Source organism: Sinohyriopsis cumingii, chromosome 6 (genome assembly GCF_028554795.1).
Source record: "Sinohyriopsis cumingii isolate HCF-2022 chromosome 6, ASM2855479v2, whole genome shotgun sequence".
NCBI lineage: Eukaryota > Metazoa > Mollusca > Bivalvia > Unionida > Unionidae > Sinohyriopsis > Sinohyriopsis cumingii.
This window is the reverse complement of record NC_142966.1, coordinates 141,083,759-141,103,890: the sequence shown is the minus strand read 5'-3', so window position 1 is coordinate 141,103,890 and position 20,132 is coordinate 141,083,759. Positions and strand designations below refer to the sequence as shown.

At 34.1% G+C, this 20,132-nt stretch overlaps 1 protein-coding gene across 4 annotated transcripts in view; it reads left to right on the top strand.

Moving 5' to 3' along the window:
- LOC149798134 (coronin-7-like) overlaps positions 1-20,132 on the top strand; it is a 96,299-nt gene that overhangs the window by 38,942 nt on the left and 37,225 nt on the right. For all 4 annotated transcript variants that reach the window (XM_089963228.1, XM_089963225.1, XM_089963226.1 and 1 more), the window contains exons 8-17: positions 273-359; positions 2,278-2,360; positions 4,315-4,369; positions 6,061-6,118; positions 6,830-6,972; positions 9,275-9,370; positions 10,338-10,445; positions 11,052-11,352; positions 14,740-14,918; positions 19,403-19,511. In XM_089963228.1, coding sequence (XP_089819354.1) covers positions 273-359; positions 2,278-2,360; positions 4,315-4,369; positions 6,061-6,118; positions 6,830-6,972; positions 9,275-9,370; positions 10,338-10,445; positions 11,052-11,352; positions 14,740-14,918; positions 19,403-19,511 — 1,219 coding nt within the window. The remainder of the gene's footprint in view (positions 1-272; positions 360-2,277; positions 2,361-4,314; positions 4,370-6,060; positions 6,119-6,829; positions 6,973-9,274; positions 9,371-10,337; positions 10,446-11,051; positions 11,353-14,739; positions 14,919-19,402; positions 19,512-20,132) is intronic.

Genomic DNA, 20,132 nt, shown 5'->3' with positions numbered 1-20,132 from the left:
AGTGAACTGAAATAAATGTTTGATACTGTTTGTAATCAAGAGCACGGGAAGAAATGTATACATCTTACAGACCCAGATGCCTTGGCCAACTGCTTCAGGCAGACGTCAGCCATGCAATTGCAGATCCACTTGGGCCTCTTGTTACTTGTTGCTGTTAAACAGTAAAAATAGAATTGTCTAAGAAGATACAGTATTTTGTATGATTATGTTTGTAGCCCTTTGTTTATCATAATGCATATATGACATTGTTGCGTCTCATTTTTCTTCTTTAGGAATGTGAGGCCCATGTTACTGTGAGAGACTCTCGTGTGTTATGTCTGGGAAACAAGGACCAAGTTCTAACCACAGGATTTGGCGTGGTATGGAAATCTTCATACACTTTCTGTCTAGCCTATTTTAACAAATAGTAAGAATAAGCATCACATTTTTTATGGTAATGGCATTGTAATCACTGTCAAAAATAGTTTATGTTTAACATTAGTTTTAAAAAACCATGCTTGATTCTATATAATGGATTTTTTTTGTGCTGCTAATAATTACTCTTTTTTTTCAATAAAATATAAACATAATATTTCCTATTGATAATATAAAAAAATAATGCAGATAAAGAACTGAATCATTCATTTCTTTTTTAAATATGTCACCCCATCATAATACCTTTTGAGAACTACTACATCGCCAATCCAGCCCTCGCAGATCAAACTTTTAGCTAAAAGGAGCTAAAATTTTCATGCCCACATAGGTGGTGGTCAGGCAGAGTGATCTCTCCTTGATACAGGGATTGGTGACAAAACCTAGGAATATGTAGTATCAAAATAGAATGAATCTATAACAAGTGGTTTCACATTCAAGAATCCTGTCTGTTTTCTTGGAACTGTTTCAAGTTGAATTAATGCAAAAATTACCATATTTACACACGTATCAATGCTTATTTTTATAAATAGGCTCGCTAATGTCAGCATGATGTCTTACAGCTGTATTGTACAATTAATCATCCCACTTTAGTTACAGCTATAGTGTACAATTAATCATCACACTTTAGTTACAGCTATAATGTACAATTAATCATCACACTTTAGTTAGATCTATAATGTACAATTAATCATCCCACTTTAGTTACATCTATAGTGTACAATTAATCATCCCGCTTTAGTTACATCTATAGTGTACAATTAATCATCACACTTTAGTTACAGCTATAATGTACAATTAATCATCACACTTTAGTTAGATCTATAGTGTACAATTAATCATCCCACTTTAGTTACATCTATAGTGTACAATTAATCATCCCACTTTAGTTACAGCTATAGTGTACAATTAATCATCCCACTTTAGTTACAGCTTTTATTTTACAGCATATACAACAATTAACATACACACTACAAATTTATGTTGTATAAGGTAGTGACCATTTTATTGGGCATGGCTGGTGCTTGGAGTCTCTTTTGAGCTGAAATATTTTCTTATCATTTAGTCCCAAGTTAATTCATATTTTTCCAAATAGTATCGTGGATAGAATATGATGTTATTTTGCTATAAATCAAAGCAACATATTTCTTCTCGCTATTGACAGAAGGAAATGTTAAAAAAAAGTGTCGTGCCCCTGCTCCAGAAGATTAAATTCTTGGTCCACATATAATTGCATTATGCCATGGTTCGTATTGCAGTACAATCTGAAATAATGCAGTACAAAATTTTTGGTGGTTCACAGCTCTAATGCTATATATAATGACAGGACTTTTGAAGGTCATTATTGCCATCACAAGACTTTGTGGACTTTTTCAGTCTCTACATGCATCAGCCTTTGTTACCATCAATCAAAGTAAAATAGTAACGTTGTTGTTTTTGGTTTTAATGCCAGTTCTTTGCGTAAGATATGCAATACGTGGTGGCCATTATAACTGGTGGAGGAAGAACCTGGAAAAATCCAGGTAAGAACCACTGACCCATGGGAAGCTACTGGCAAGCTTTCTCACTTAACTACCTTGGCTGAGCCCGAGACTCAAACCCACACGGAATGAGGCAAGATGGCAGCAATCATTAAAGGTGAGTGCTTTAGATAACTGAGCCACAGTATAGTGTATAATCTATAGTCATTAATTTGATGAACAGTATAGTGTATAATCATTTCATAAAACTTTCTTGTTTAACATGGAAGTAAATTACATCTTACATATAAAGTCAGTTAAATGTGAAAAATAATGTAGTGTATTAACCATCTCAGTCTCATCTCTGTATTACTTGTAGTTATTATGTGAATTTTGTTTTCCTTAGACCCGTTCAAGGGAGATCAAATTGTGGGACCCCAGAAATTTAAAGTCTTCAATTGCATCATTGACCAAAGATTCTTCAACCAGGTAATTAAGGGAACAAATATCTATATATCAGAGAGAGAGAGAGGTATAGTGTTGGCTGTATTTTCATGTTTACCTTCTTTTTAAAAAATAACTTAAAAGTTTTCTTTTCTATTGCTGTAAATCGTAACATTTACATGATTAAAAAACAAAATGCATGAAAACTATCTTAAAATGAAAAAAAGCATAACTGTACAAAATGTGCAATACCAATAAGTAAAAAGAGAATATTTTCTTTTCCTACATTAATACCAGATATGTTTCATCATGTGGTAATAAACGTGATATTTTAACAAGTAGCTAAGCCAGAATCAAAGCTTACAAGATTAAACTCACTCTTCCACACAATACACCCACCCCTCTTTTTGTAAATTCGCCACATTTTCTTAGGCTGATCATGTAAATATAAGTAACTAGAGAGCAGTAGAATTAGAATGACCTAATTTTTCACAATAAATTACATGTTTTACATTTTGTGAACTATTTCATCCTATCTGACCACTTAGCAAATCCAATTCCGCATTGCATCAAAAAGTTTATTTATCATTGTTGTCAAGGAAGTAGGGGGAAATAACTTTATATAGATATGCAAATGGTGTTGAGTCAGATTTCTTCAACAAAAATTAATTTCCATGTCTGAAATGTAATGCAGTTTCTGTTTATTTGTTCCAGCTTGCAAAGTGCTTGTTAACTTCTGTAGGCACAAAGAATCAAGCATTACCTTTCATGATGCAAAATCTTATAATTTCACATTTGAAAATATTAGAAAATATTTTTCACTTGTTAAAAAATGGGAATGAAAAATCTGAAAATTATTTTGCCAATAAGTTTTTATATTTCAAATACAAGTATAAAATAAAGTGTAACATTTTGTTATAAATACGATACTTCCTCATTGTAACACTGTCCAGAGACCGCCTTATAACGAAGTACAAAATACACATAATTTTACCACCGCTTATAGCCCATTTCATACCAAATTTAACCGAGTTGCTCCATAATTATCCGAATAACCTCCCGAGTTACTTTATACTCCAGCCAATCAAGCGCTGGTGGGTATATGTACATAACAAAATGGCGTACATTGTTGTTTAGAAATATTTCAGAAATAAAATTAATTAAATGATTGAAATTTATATGTAAATTATCCACAGACTTTCAAAAACAAACAAATCTGATAAACTCGTATGAAATGCATTTTATTATAGTGATGTTTCCAATGCACAGAAATAGTTTGAACAACTTGCTCTTTGATTGCCAGGATTAAATTTGTTTACTTCGACATCGTTTCCTTACTTACATGTTCATGTCCAGATGTAAATAGCTCAAAGCTACTCTCTCGTATGGGTTTGAAATCCACCCTGGTTTCCTGAAAACAACACAGGATGGTTCCAATATTAAATTTAGTCAATATCTGCGGCAGCATCGCTGTTGAATATGCATTTTTCAACTCGATAAACGATGTTAAACTAGTTACAGAAGTTGATGCTGATGCTGATGCTGAAGCATTAGCCATATTTTGCCCACCACCTATCGAGTGGCTATTACGGTCAGCTGACCACCCTCCATGTGATCAAAATTCAGAGCAAATTACAAAGTTCACCGAAGTCAGCATGAAATGGGCTATTGAAATGGGATCTATGAATATGCCTGTCTTATTATAGAAACTGTGTTTCTATGAAGGGCCTTATAGTGTGGAGGTATTGAATGCATGTAAATTTAATGACACAAAGACCATGATTAATTGAATATTTAATTACGCATTCATCATCATAAGTTACAGATATACAATTATTAATTGTGTTGTTATTCTTACTTACAGTTCTGAATCAGATTTTCAGTTTGAATTGCATTTCTTTCCTTCATTTTATACAAGATGGCAACTTTTGACTTTTTCATTTTATGCTTTCTCTGTTTATATAATATAGTGAACTTGATCTAATTTATTTCATTTCAGCACAGTTATGCCCTTCTTTGATGCAGATACCAATATGCTTTTCTTGTTGGGCAAGGTAGGACTTGAATCATTTACTACTGTGAATTTTTTATCAATTTATAACAGTACATAGCAATAGCCTTTAAGTAAATCCATACTTTGACTTAGTCAGACCTCCAGGTATTTAACATAATCACCTTTTCTGGTACATCTTACTTTACTTTTTGTTACCATTTGCCCATTGTCATAGAAATAATTTCATAAATCATTCAGTGTCACTCACTTTTGCTTCAGTATCAATAAATATGCAAAGATAATTATATTTACATGTTGCTGTATAACTGGTGAAAATGCAGTACATAAAGATTGTAGCATTCTTCTTTGCTAAGCCAAAACAGTTTCTTGTTCTTTGCTTTGAAACATGTTTTTATATGTTAGATTCATGATATTAGATGAAATAAGGGAGTCACTTTATCTCAGTGTGTAGAGCATTGTCCTCATAATCTAAGGGTTCTAGGTTTGCCACCTTGATGTACTCATGGTCAAGACACTAAGCTCTTGTTTTCTTAGCGTAATATAGCCAATAATATGATGAAAGTACCATTAAAACAAACCCGGCAAGAATGTGAAATTAATGCATCATAGTACATTACAGATGTATGTATAGTCACATAGACAATTTGTGTCCTGTTTCTAGTATGAAGCAGACAGTATGTCTACATGTAGTTGTAATTCTGCTGGAATAACTAGTACACATACATGCAGATTCTTCAGATGCATTTAGTATATGACTTGCCCATTGCTGCTCTCTCTGTCTGACTGTCTGTCTCTGTCTGCCTGTCTGTCTCTCTATCTTGTGCTTTATAAGGCCACAATATTTACATGTGTCAACAGCTTAGTTGAGTTTACTGGATGCAGACTTTACAAAATCAGTAACCATGTCAAAAAGTATGCATATGACTGTCAGTGATTCAGGAAGTACCTGTTCCAGTTAAATTATATATTTTTACATCTCGGATTATGACAGCCTTTTAGTGGGTCTACAGCAAAAATAAAAAAGTTGCAATCTTAACATGGTATGGCATATACATTGTCAGTGGCTTACATATAGATAGTTGTCAGCTGTAAGCCTAACATGCAGATCAGGAAAATAAGAGTCTGGTTGAGATCTGAATTAGTCTGATTCAATGACATCATTTCAGTATTCTATATACCATGTACACATGTGGACATTTTACGTAAATATTGCAGCCTTATTGCTTTATCAGCAGCCATGGTCATCAGGAGTTAGTTGTACATGTTATGTTTGACAAGTGCAGCTGGTTCAGTCCAAATTAAAATATATTGATGGATACTATATACTCATTTATAAGCCAGGTCCAACTGTAAACAACATTGACCCTGATCTGCCATCACATGTGCCAGCAAATCAGGGTCTATGTTGTTTGTCACTGATTACTCCTAAAAAACTGCACACACCAGAATCGGCTGGAGCATTATGTGACAGCTTGTTTGTGTCTGTCCAGTTAGCAGTTGAATTTGACTTATAAGTGAGTATATATAGTATATATGCCTTTATTGGCTGAGAATTAGTTTCGTCGTTCCACTAGGTTTTCATTTAAAGAGATGAATGCATTGTGTTATAGAATTCAAATACCCACTCTAAATAAAAATAAAAATTTAGTATTTAAATATACTGACTGATCTACATATTTGTTTTATTGGTATAAATATTGCAATATTAATTTTGAATTTTTCATTATCCAGGGTGATTCAAATATACAGTATCTAGAAGTGAATGACAAGGATCCATATTTCACAGAAAGCAAGTTCCACATTTATATTTAATTATTAATTCTGTAACACCCCCCCCCATGATAATGTATCTTAACATTGTTCTGTATGTGTGTCAATTCGTAAACAAACTTTTAAAAAATGCCCACTGTTTATCTTTTACATAACTAAGTTTCCATCCTTCTAGAGTTATTTATTTTACTCTTCTATTTTCATTAATGTGTGATAAAATATAACATATCCGATATTTCTATAAAAAAAAATTTGAATTGTCATATAGCACATATGAAATTGTCTTTAATCTTAATTCAGCCACAGATAGAAAATATGGCAGAAACTTTTTATGCCCTGCAATATTGAATACCGTTTATACTCACAACTGCAAACAGTATAAACCCTGATCTGCCATCCCATAATGCACCAGCAGATCATGGTCTATGTTGTTTTTCTAAAGATCACTCATAATGGCCTTTCTAATCCCATATCTGTTAGCACATCATTCAATGGCAGATGTGGGTCTCTGTAATTTGCATTTGGACGCAACCTATAAATGAGTATAGATGGTGGGTTCAAAATTCTTTTTGACTACCTTTGCCCAAAATTACATGTCATTTGTGTTAGATATTTTTTTTTTTAGGACAGTAAGCAGTATTTTGGCAACCATCAAATCAGTTTAGTAGAAATTACTGAGATATTTCCTGCCCTTTGTTGCCAAGAATATAAGTTTATTCCACATTTTCAGACTTAATTAGCAGTGTTGAACAAGTGAAGGGAGCTGCCCTTGTCCCTAAAAGGACTCTGGATGTGATGGTGGGTGAAGTAAATCGTCTGTTGCTGTTGCTGAGGAACAGTATTACACCAGTTCCATACATTGTGCCAAGAAAGGTAAGAAACATAGACATCTGCTCTTTTAAGTAACCAATATAAGGGAGATAACTTCTTTGAGTAACCTATATTGACTCTGGTTGCATTAAACTTGCAGTTATTCCAACCTTCAAAATGAGATTTGAAAACAACCTTTCCAATAGCTTTTGTCTGTTATCATAAAATTTGAACAGAAAGCCACCCATACAACACAAATTAAGATAAAATCCATTCGTTCTGATTTTGAAAAGAAATAATTTCTTTGTAAAAGGCATGGATTTCTTCAAAACTGAAATAATCATTAGCTCATTCCTTGTGAAAAAAGACTTCTTTTATCTGATTTTAAAGCTTTTTTTATTCATACCATTTAATCCTTTGTCGAACTCATTTATTATATACATAATTTTTAGTTTTCAACATCAGTTCCAGGAGAAACTTTGAATGTTTTAATGATGATAAATTCTTGTTTGGCAAATTAAAACTATTTTTGTATAATTAGGTCACTTCCAGCAGTTGTAATTAGTGCAGTTTTATGTTGTCTGCTGTGTGCAAACTTGTGTTGGATGTGTTGACCAAACTTGGTTTTTTCTGCTCTTATTAATGTTGTTGATTTGTAAACTATTTGTCATATGATTGATCAAGAAATAATAATGATACTGCATGTTTTTTAAGCTTAAATATTTGCTAGAAGACTCTAAGGTGACTTTGATTTCTTGGACTTAAACTTTGCCCTTGTGCTTTTCAAAAAAGTGAGGCACTCTTAGAGGACTTTAAACCCTTGAACTCAAACCTTGACCTAGAACTCTTCAAACAGTTGCTGGAGGACTCTAAAATGACTTTGAACCTTTGGACTTAAACTCTGTTCTAGTGCTCCCACAAACATGCTGGAAGACTCTAAGAGGACTTTCAACACTTGACACTTGGACTAAAACTCTATGTTCTCACACAGACATGCTGGAGGATTCTAAGGGGACCTTCAACACTTGGACTAAAACTCTATGTTCTCACACAAACAGTTGCTGGAGGACTTTAAGAGGGCTTTGAGCTTTTGGACTCAAGGTCTGCCCTAGTACTATTCGGTCATTTGCAGGGGGACTCTAAGATGACCTTGAATCCTTGGACTTAAACTCCTCTCTAGTGCTCCCACAAACTGTTGCTTGATGACTCAAAATGGACCTTGAACCCATATTCTTAAACTCTTCCCTAGTAGTCCCATAAATATTTGAACTTTGTCAACTTTGTCCAGTTCCTATATTCATAATGATCATTCACTACAAAGACATGGGAAGGTGAAATACTTGGTCTCTTGAATCACACATATCAGCATACAGGTCTGTGGCAGTAACATCAAATTGAAAGTTTCTAATACTGTCTGTCATTGCTTTTAACTGCTCTACTTTATTGAGTAAAAAGCATCATAAAAATATGTACATACCAAAACATCCAGGATTTCCAATTAGTATTTTATTCAAAGGGCATATAGCACAATAATTTCAGCCTGGATTGGGCCTTGTTTTTGTAATAAAATCTATATTGTCATGCCAGGTGCTTCCAGGGGACAGCAGATGTTGAAAACCATAAAAGCATTTATCATGTAGTAAACATACATGCAAATATTTCTTCAGAGGTATTCTTTTTTCTTTATTTGTTGAGCTGACCTTGGCAGCAGCTCAACACAGCAATTACTTTTGGCTTCCCAGTGCATGTCTGTCCATATATTCATCCACACATTAAATAGATTAAGGTCAGTGTTAAATGTTTTTGACATTAAACTCGATGTCAGAAGTTTTTAGTTTCTGGCTATATGAAAGGTTGGATTGACAAAAATGGAATTACATTTGTCTGTCTTTAAGGTCTATCAGAAATTAACCCCCCCCCCCCCAAGCAAGCTATGAAGTACATTAGAACCTGTCCAATATAATACTTGAGTATTTTTAATCCCTACACATTATGATCACAAAATGTAGGACCAGATTTGTTTCTTGTAATGGTTTATATACTAAAGCTTCTTGCTCACTGTCAAGATCCTGGTTAACATATTTTAGACCGTAATGCTGGATAAAGCAGTGTTCAGTCATTGATCTTTGGGTTTTTTCTATTGATTTTTAGTGGCACTTTCAATAAATTATTTGCAATATCATGCCAAGGAAATGGGTGCCAGGTGCCTTTCCTTAGGTCACCCCAAGGCAACCAACATGGACTGTCTTGGGTGGGTATCAAATCTGTATTCCTTGGATTACAAGTTTGATGCTCCACCAGCTGAGCTAAAATAAAATTGATGCAAAAATTAAATTTTAAATTACTTTCATTTTCCATTTTACAGGATTACAGGGACTTTCATGAGGACTTATTTCCTGACACTGCATGTGGAGAATCATCCTTAACAGCTGACCAATGGCTAGGTGGAGAAAATGGTCAGGTGTGTATTACTGGCAAATTTACACTGCATGTACCATTTGTGCTTACTTATATGTTGGGTCTACCTGCAAACTACTATGATCCTGATTTGCCATCACATAATGCATTGGTAGATCAGGGTCTCTGCTGATTACTCCTAACAAATTTCATTTACCTGGATCTGCATTCATGCAGTTTGCAGTTGAGCCCAACTTATAATTAGTAATATTTGCTCAAATGATATCAGACTTGCAGATATTTTGATTAATATATATATATATATATATATATATATATATATATATATATATATATATATATATATATATATATATATATATATATATACTGTACTCTATATTTAAGTTGGATTAAACTGCAGATATTTTGATTAATATATAGATATACTGTACTATATATTTAAGTTGGATTAAACTGCAAACTGCATTGACCTAGATGCATAATAAATTGGCAGATCTGGATTTATGCACTATGATGGCAGTAATCAGTAGAACAAACTGGATAGATACATTATTTGGTGGCAGATCAGTGTCTATGTTGTTTAGCAGTTGAACCTTATATGTGAGTATGTGTACTAATTTATATTGTTGACTAAATGATAAAAAATTTGATCAAGGATATATTATCTGATGGTTTTTTGGGGGGTTTTTGTTTCCTCTGCTGTGTATTTTACATTTTGTCTTTATGAACATTATAAGTTATGATATTGATAAATTACCTATAAACTGTCATTAAATCTTTTTGAAACTGCTTTAATGATGCTCTCAGGTGTAATGGTTTATTTTTTCTGAGTCCTATTTTTTTTTTAGGATAATTAAAATTCTGCCTTTGTTGCTTCTGGACAACTTTCCTGCCCTGAAAGCTGTAAAGTTTTATTAACATATATTTGTGCTAAAACTCTGATTTTTTTGTAATCGCATTTAAATATTTCAATGAATGTTTGAAGGAATTTCATTATTTCCATACAGGTTCAGTTGATGAGTCTGAATCCAGCTAAAAGAAAGACAAAACAGAATGATGCCGTCTCAAGGAAACCAGCTGTCCAACACAAGGGAGACAACTCATTTACGAATCAGGTATTAAAGTTTGCATAGCACTATTCATATTTTCATATTGTTTATCTAAACAGTATGCAGGCTGCAAAATAATAAAATCTGTCAGCATCAATTACTACCTTATCAAATCTTTTGTCAAAATACATGTACCTGCATTCAGCATTCATGCTTTTTGTGTGTATCACAATTATGAATCCTGTTGGAAGTCATTATTTTTTAGAAGTTTTGGTAATGTTTATTCACACCATTTTATGACAAGACAACATTCAGGTTTTTTTTATTTTATTTTTCATTGTAGTTTTAAGTTTCCAAACTAATTTAAATACTGAAGGGTGAAAGTTTTAGTGCATCTATCAATGTATTTTTTGTATGCAGATCTATAAATTTGTTTGGATTGATACAGAAAATCTGTGAGATGAAAAATAAGTTTATTATAAGAATACATTGATGATTATTTCATTATTATTTTGGAGTTTTGAGGAAAAATTATGATCGTAAAATCCCAAATTTATACAATAATGAAAATGCAAACTACTAGTATGAAGTCATGTTTCCCATGTGTGATGATAGAAGTGTATATTGGCATGAAAAAAATTAACACTTTTGATCATAATCATCTCTTTCTAGAATAACCTTAAAAGTCCCGTGTCAGTGCCTTCAGTACCAAAGTCAGTACCGGAACAAAAGTCAGTACCAGAACAAAAGTCAGTACCAGAACTAAAGTCAGTACCGGAACCAAAGTCAGTACCAGAACCAAAATCAGTACCAAATGAGGATGAGGTGGTGTTAAGGGAAGCCCGAAGTTGTCTTCGTAATGTTGGAAGTGGGGATGATCAGAAAATATCAAATGTAAAGGAAACCTCAGACAAGGCAGGGAAAGCAGAGAATTCAAATTTGAACAATCGGGGTGAATCCAAATTCTTTACAGGTAATTTTTTTTCTTTTTGTTGAATTAGCTGTTAAAATAAGTGAGAAAAAAATACTGAGATGAGTACTGCTGTAGACATTTTGTATTACTGTATAACCCTGAGAGACATGTATATTACTCTTCTGGCAGCAGTGGCCTTGATGCAGTGGACATTAGGACCATCATGACAGTGATCATCTCAACTGCAGCATTGACACTAAACTAAAGCCAGATAGAGGTGGTTGAGGATACATCATTGCACAGAAACAGACAAGAAACCAAGTTTCAAGGAACATTTGTTAAGAGTAAAAATTTAAGGAAAAATTTTAGTAGAAGTTTTCTTTTAATCAACTCATAGATTTCTTAAGATGAAAATTATTTTGGAGGTAATGTCTTCACTATATACCTAATGACTTTAAACTCTACCCACCTACACCCACTCCACCTCAGAGATAACTTCACTTAGGATTGATCCTATTGAAGATATTTTAGAATGTCAATCAGCGATGAATTGATAGTTTGAATTTTTGTCAAAACACATCAGTATTCCTGTTCTTGCAATGTATCTTTAGCTTAGCTGGCCAGTTGAGTTATGTCTTGGTCTTTCATCCATTGTGCATCACCCACTCACAATTGCTTTTTACATCTATTCCTCAAATATCGCTTAACCCAGGGGTGGGCAAACTATTGTCCACGAGCCGCATGCGGCCCACCAAGGGTTTTCATGCAGCCTAGGAACAAGTCATCATTCGCACTGACTCTGTTTATGTTACTCTGTTTATCAAATAAATGTGCTTTTGAAGTTAAAGTTTTCAGATATTAACAACATATTAACAACTGAAAATTAATTATGATGTTATTTAGAAAAACCTTTTGTTTTTGCTATTTCAAATATGAATTATTTTACTTAATGAACTATGCGGCCCGCGACAAGATGTAAATGTGTGTATGTAGAACTTGCACTGGAAAGTTTGCCCACCTCTGGGTTAACCATTTTTGCACATGATTTTACAGGGAGATTTTTGGTATAAAGGACTTTCTGATTTTTTTTGTTGGTTCAGTCCATCAACAGTATGGCCACCATTATTACAAAGAACCCAAACTTTAAACAACATTTTCATTTTATGCTGATGTTGTCGATTTCCTGTCAGATATAGTAAGTTATAAAAAAATACAGTAAACCTAGCAATGACTCAAAAATTTCAAAGCACAACTTAAACCAAATTTAACACAGAATCCTGACATAAAGGCCTTTCAGATTTATACAAATAATTTTGATCCACCTTAAAAAAATTTGCAACCATTACTAAACGTAGAAAAAACTTTGAATGACTTCTTTTCAGAAACATCTTGGCAGAATTTGACCAAATTTGACAGAGAAATGATTTGGGCATGAAGGCCTTACATAGTTTGACCAGATTTGACAGAAATGATTTGGGCATGAAGGCCTTACAGAGTTTGACCAAATTTGACAGAAATGATTTGGGCATGAAGGCCTTACAGAGTTTGACCAAATTTGACAGAAGTGATTTGGGCATGAAGGCCTTACAGAGTTTGACCAGATTTGACAGAAATGATTTGGGCATGAAGGCCTTACAGAGTTTGACCAAATAATGCTGATTCGCCATCAGATGTTGCTATTATTGTTAAACAGTAAATCCTTTTAACAAGATGAGTATCATGGTTAAATAACTGGAATTTACTCTTCTTTTCATATTGATTCTGTTTATTGATGCAGTTTGAATTTGTTATATCTAATCCCTTGCTACCCATAATTTATGTGTAAACAATATAGCTTTCTGTGAAAATCATGGTTGAAAAAAAGTTGTGTTCTGAACTTTGAAGCTGGAATTAAAGTTATGATGTTCTGTCCTCATGTTATTAAGTGTAAAAGTAATAATCACAATGCTGTCCATCAGACCCATTGAGTATACTGCCTTATAGTGAAACTGCCTTGTAATGAGATACATTACACAGTAATCCTTCACTGTAATACTGGGACCCAATGAGTATAATACCTTATAGTGAAACTGCCTTGTAATGAGATACATTATACAGTACTCCCTCACTGTAATACTGGGACCCAATAAGTATACTGCCATATAGTGAGACTGCCTTGTAATGAAATACATTATACAGTACTCCCTCACTGTAATACTGGAACCCAGTAAGTATACTGCCATATAGCGAAACTGCCTTGTAATGAGATACATTATACAGCACTCCCTCACTGTAATACTGGGACGCAATAAGTACACTGCCATATAATGAAACTGCCTTGTAATGAGATACATTGCACAGTACTCCTTCACAGTAATACTGGGACCCAATAAGTATAATGCCATATAGTGAAACTGCCTTGTAATGAGATACATTATACAGAACTTCCTCACTGTAATACTGGGACCCATTGAGTTTTTTGCCTTATAGTGGGACTGCCTTATAGTGATTTTTATGGACACATATAGTTCTACTACAACTTAATGGAATGGATGCAGACCTTATAACAGAAACAACATTATAGTGATGAGATTTATAGTGAGGGATTTTGAATGTTAACTGACTGTTTCACAGAAATGTAGAGCCTGTGATAAATAATGTCAGTCAATTTGAATGTCAAGATTTTTTGTTAGTATATGATTGGGTTATGACCACAGATTCTCGATGATTTCACACTTTGGTTCTGTAGAATTACTTTATAAGGTATGATTGGATTTGAATAATTTAATATGTAACCTTGTACTGACCTTGTACTGGCATGCCAGGATTAGTGTCATTATTTGATGGCATTTTAGCCCATGATCATCCATCCTTCCATGCTTTGGTTTCAGCAGCACAATTTAACCAGAAATTATTGAATTTCAGTTACCTTCAGTTTTATATTTGATTGATATGGGGTAAGTTCAGTTGATGGATTATGCATCATTATTTCATGAAGTTATGCCCCGTGATTATCAGTCATTTTACACTTTGGTTTCTGCAGCAAAGTTTGAAAAGACAGCTATTGGATTTCAACCAAATTTGATGTGCAGCATTCTGCATCATCATTTTGTAAGTGTTATGGCCCCTCAAATTACCATACACTTACTATTTTTAGAATTATTGGGTTAGTATCAGATTTAGTTTGATGCTTTATATGTATGAAGTCTGAAATAAGTTACAATGTCAAAATTCAGTCACCATGAGATGGAATTATAGTCTCTCATTTGGTTTTTGTACTAAGTTATTAATGGATTTCAATCAAAATTTAATGTGTGGGTACAGATGAATTTAACTATCCACTTCCTATCTTCATCATTGTCCAGCATGCTTTTGTATCAGCTTTGTAACTCTGCTTAGACATGTCCAAAAATCCGCAAGTAAGACCCTTTGCAATGGTAACTATTACTTCATAATCTTATTTTCCAGGTGTGCATCAGTCCAAGTTTAAGCATTTGAATTTGATTACATTACATCCCAGTACCCATATTGTAAATGTTCGTAACTTGAGCCGGACTGTTCCAGGTGAGAGCAACATGTTTTGTGCGAACACCAAGAGGTGTGCTTTGCCTATAGATGGACCAGGGGGACTGCTGTTAATATTGGATGTGAGTATCTCTTTGTTTGTGGCAAAGTAGCTTATTGGAGTCTTGTTGACAAGCCATTTATTTCATAACTTTTTTATCATCGAAAAGAATATATATGTAGAGGTTAGGAAAATTTTGAAAATCCACTTTTTGTCCGAGGGTAACCAGTTTTAAAACTCTGGTTGCCCAATAGATATTTCTGGCTGCTTGGTAAATTACTGTATTTGCCCTCCAGGATTGCCATTATCAAAATTATTGTGTGTGTATGTGTGTGTGTTTTAGATTTTTTATGACGCTTGAATAATTTTTCAGTAATAACACTTTGATGTCTGCATTGTGATAGTTTATAGTGACCTTTAGCCCTGGGTCATTATGCCACAGATATGTAACATCTAGTCACATTATCCTGACACCAAACCAACCAGTCCTAACACTAGCCTCTTAATACTGAGTGCCCAGTGAGGCAGCTGTTACAGAGGTCTTGCTAGGATTCCCACCATCAAAATTTGCAGTCCCTTCTTTCCTACAGAATCAACACAGACATGAGTGCATCAGTTTTTAGAGGTTTTCGTAATGTAATCACTCACTTTAATATAGTTTCATTACAACAGTCCATTGACAGGATTGCAAATTTATGGTTTATTTATTTGTCTACGTATTTGTAGTAATTTTAGGCAATGGTTAAATAGTATCTGATTTGCTGTTTTTTTCCCATATTTTTGCTTTGCAAATACGTGTTAAGTCAGAAAACAGCGTAGACCTTAAAGCGCATCTTGCGAATTCCACAACATAGCATTGTCCCATATGTTTCTGACCTACGAAATTTGCATTTTAAAGTTAAATCTTTAATAAAATAATACCTAGGCTTTGCTTTTAATGATTTGTATATTTTTCTGAATATATTTGCCCGATGATTTATGAAAACAGACAATCTAATAAACTGGTACATCCCAGACTTAGTGAAGTCCGCCATTATTTCCTGTTAGGCCTACTGGTTCACTTACAGTTTCAAACTAATTTTATGATGAAATAGTGTACAAGAGGCAGTTAGTATATATCCAGATCACCGATTCTGATCTTAAAACACATGTTTGTATGTTTTATCATCAAAGGATATCATGCAGGAAATTGATAGCTGCTACCTTACTTGGAAAAGGGTTAATGGTCAAGCAGCTATCAAAACATATGCTTGTGAATGGGCAAGAGCTTGTTTGTCAACGTAATTGTATAAAACCTAGTCATAGCTACTGGTGTCTTGATGAATACATTTTGGTACAACACTAGAACTAACGAGGCTAAGGTGAGGGGCATTTAAAAAAAAGTATGGTAAGTCAATGTACCTCTTAAATAGCTCTTGTTCATCCATCAGAGTGAGACTGAATTTTGTCAATCCAAGTAAGGATTTATTCCAAACACTAAGCTAGGCATCACACACTTTCTTACACTTAGCTACTGTCCCATCCGAACTATCAATTCTAGCAGCTTTAGCACTCTTCTGAATCTCGTTACAATCTTCATAAGTTTGCCATTTAACTCAAAAATACTTATCCAAATGTACGAATGGCATTTTGTCTAAGTCTCAACATGTCTTGATTCTGAGATCATGTGTACTACTTATTCCGATACATTTGGAAATGAACACAATAAGGAAAGCTAAAGTTGTTTATTTGATGTACTTTTATAAATGACCACATGTACATCTCTGGGTCTTTCTGCCTCTGATTTCAATCACTGTAAATATCAGTACATTTTCCCACCCGGCCGCCAGTCAAAGCCTTTGAACTTGCCACCCAGCTATGGCATCATGTTCTTTTTGATGTACTCTTATAATGACAACATATATGTACATCAAGGGGTGTCTTTCAGTCACTGAATTCTGTCATTGTAAATATCAGCACAGCTGATTGATCAACACATTTTCCCACAAAGCAGGTGGCTGAAGCAGGACTAGCAAGTCTTTTAATTTTGCCACACACCTATTACATGCGTATGGAGGACTCCTGCCTCAGTGATTTTTTCTGTGTCCCAGATCAAAAATTGGCATCCCAATATGCGTAATTAAGCATTTCCGAGACCTCTGTGTTAGTACCATTTTTATAAAACTTTGGTATGACTCAGCCAGGGTTTGAATCTGCAGCCTCACGCATCAGAGGTGGACACTTTAACCACTAGGCCACCAGAGCGGTCAAAATTATTAAATAACTTTTGTTGTATAGATGGTGCTAAATTGCATACCATACTTGTAACTCACCATCAATCCTGCTAATGGAACATGTCTTGCAATTTTTTAAAATTGAATTTAGGGTCAGCAAATAAAAGATAAACAATATGCATGTTTTTTTTCACCTCAGTCTTGTTCTATTTCAGCATCCAAGTAATTGTCCACCATTGACCCAAAACTTATCAATATTTTATCTGAGTTTACATCATTACCGTTTATGATATTGTTAATCCAATACTGCTAATCCTGTGTCTAAGCAGTCAGGAAGGTTTTAACTTTCCACTTGGGAATTTAGTTTAACCAGTACCCAGCAAGCCAGTATAGTATGCAGTATAGTATGCAAAAAAACAGTATACTATGCAGTATAGTATGCAAAAAACAGTATAGTATGCAGTATAGTATGCAAAAAGACAGTATAGTATACAGTATAGTATGCAAAAGACAGTATAGTATGCATTATAGTATGCAAAAAACATAGTATGCAAAAAACAGTATAGTATACAGTATAGTATGCAAAAACAGTATAGTATGCAGTATAGTATGCAAAAAACAGTATAGTATGCAGTATAGTATGCAAAAAGACAGTATAGTATACAGTATAGTATGCAAAAGACAGTATAGTATGCAGTATAGTATGCAAAAACAGTATGCAAAAAACAGTATAGTATACAGTATAGTATGCAAAAACAGTATAGTATGCAGTATAGTATGCAAAAACAGTATAGTATGCAAAAAACAGTATAGTATACAGTATAGTATGCAAACAGAAAAGTATAGTATGCAGTATAGTATGCAAAAAACATAGTATGCAGTATAGTATGCAAAAAACAGTATAGTATAAAGTATGGTATGCACAAAACAGTATAGTTTTCAGTGTAGTATGCACAAAACAGTATAGTATACAGTATAGTATGCCAAAAACAGTATAGTATAAAGTATGGTATGCAAAAGACAGTATAGTATGCAGTATATTATGCACCCTCTAAGAATTATCACATTATGATTTCCTGACTTGCATGGGGAAACCTCGTCAGACCTAAAAGATACATGCTTGTGGTAAAATACTGTATTGAGCATATTAACAAATACTTGCTTGTAATGAATAATTCTTATGGATCTAGATAAATTCCATATTGCATCGGACTACTCAATACATCAGTCCTTCATTATAAAGCTCATCAGTGTACTACTTGCCCCACTTATAACATGGGTCTGGTATTCAATATACCACTGCCCCACTTTTTATAGCATTGGTCTGGTATTCATTATACCACTGCCCCACTTTTTATAGCATTGGTCTGGTATTCATTATACCACTGCCCCACTTATAACATGGGTCTGGTATTCAATATACCACTGCCCCACTTATAACATGGGTCTGGTATTCAATATACCACTGCCCCACTTATAACATGGGTCTGGTATTCAATATACCACTGCCCCACTTTTTATAGCATTGGTCTGGTATTCATTATACCACTGCCCTGCTTATAGCAGGGGTCTCATTTTCCTGGTTAATGAAAACCAACTGTGATTCAGTTTCACATTTGAAATACTTTGTTTTTAGTGAACATCCCTCAGTTTAAGCATTTTTCACATATAACAATAGTCACTTTAAAAAAGAGCATTATAGAGAGGAATCACTGTACATATATACAAAATAACTGCAAAACACCTTGTGTTATTTAGCTAGCCAGTTCAATAGCATATTGTGAAAATTACTACAACAAAGGATATAGAGAAAACAACTTTGCTTATGAAGAGTCAGATGTTATTTTTGCTGGAGTCCCCCCAGGTGACTGAGTGGTCTAAACCACACACCTTTACCAATCAGTACCATCTCACTTATGTCTGCACGGATTTGAGTCTGTGGTTTGGCCAGTGTAGGTATGTGAAAAGGCTTAACTTGGGTTGGTGGTTTTTACTGGGTTCATCCTCCACCGGTTATAGGCTACCATGTATTGCCCTTCATGTGCTAAAGAATGACATTAAACCAAAAACAGCCTGTAGTACTTTAAGACAAATGTGTTTATGGGCATTGCATTTGTTTATGATATGCCCAGGAAATGAATAGGAAATTACATTGTAAAATATACAGGTCAGGCCACTGCTTTAATATTCTGGTCATAAAGTTGAAAGAATTTACTGCCTTCATAGAATCTTTAATTTTCTTTACAATCAGTTGTCTTTGTTTTGCTTTGTTTTTGTATACAAAAAAATGTTTTAAAACATGTATGTGTCATGTCTTTAATGTGAAAAGTTGATATGTTGTTGTACATTTCAGTTGAATCAACCAGGCCGTTTACCAGACACTGGGTTACCATGGATACATAACGGTAGCAAGGTGTCTGATTTTGAGTGGGATCCTTTTGATGACAAGCGACTAGTTGTAGGTAAGCTGCAAATCAAATAGAATAAATGAAAAATATGTAAATTGGCCAGCTGAGACTGATACATCACTCCCTAACCCACAAAGAACATGGGGACAGGCATGGATCCCATTTTTAAATTGGACCTTACTTGTTGAATGTAAAGAAAAATTTTGATCAGAGTTGGTAAATGAAACCGTGATATATTGCTCCATTCTATCATTGAAAATTCTGGTTTGTCTACAGAAATTTCAATCAACATAATGAAATTCTCAGCTTTTAATAAGAAGTGAAATATTTTTTAAATATTCTTTCTAAACAACATTCTTTGTAGACATTAAATAACAATATTCAATGAAATTTTGATCAGTGAAAATTTCACTATGCCTACTGGTGGTGGTTGTTGTTGTTTTGGGTTTAATGCCATTTCTTAGCACAAGATAGGCTTTACATGGCAGCTAAAGAACCACAAACCCATAGGAAATTACTGGCATCTTTCATGCATACCCACATTGGCCGAGCCTGAGATTCCAACTAACATGGACAGAGGGGAGTTGGCAGTGATCAGTAAAGGCAAGTGCTTTAGACCACTCAGTCACCCAGGGCCCCGCCTACTGGTGGCAGCACGTTAAAAAATCAGTACCA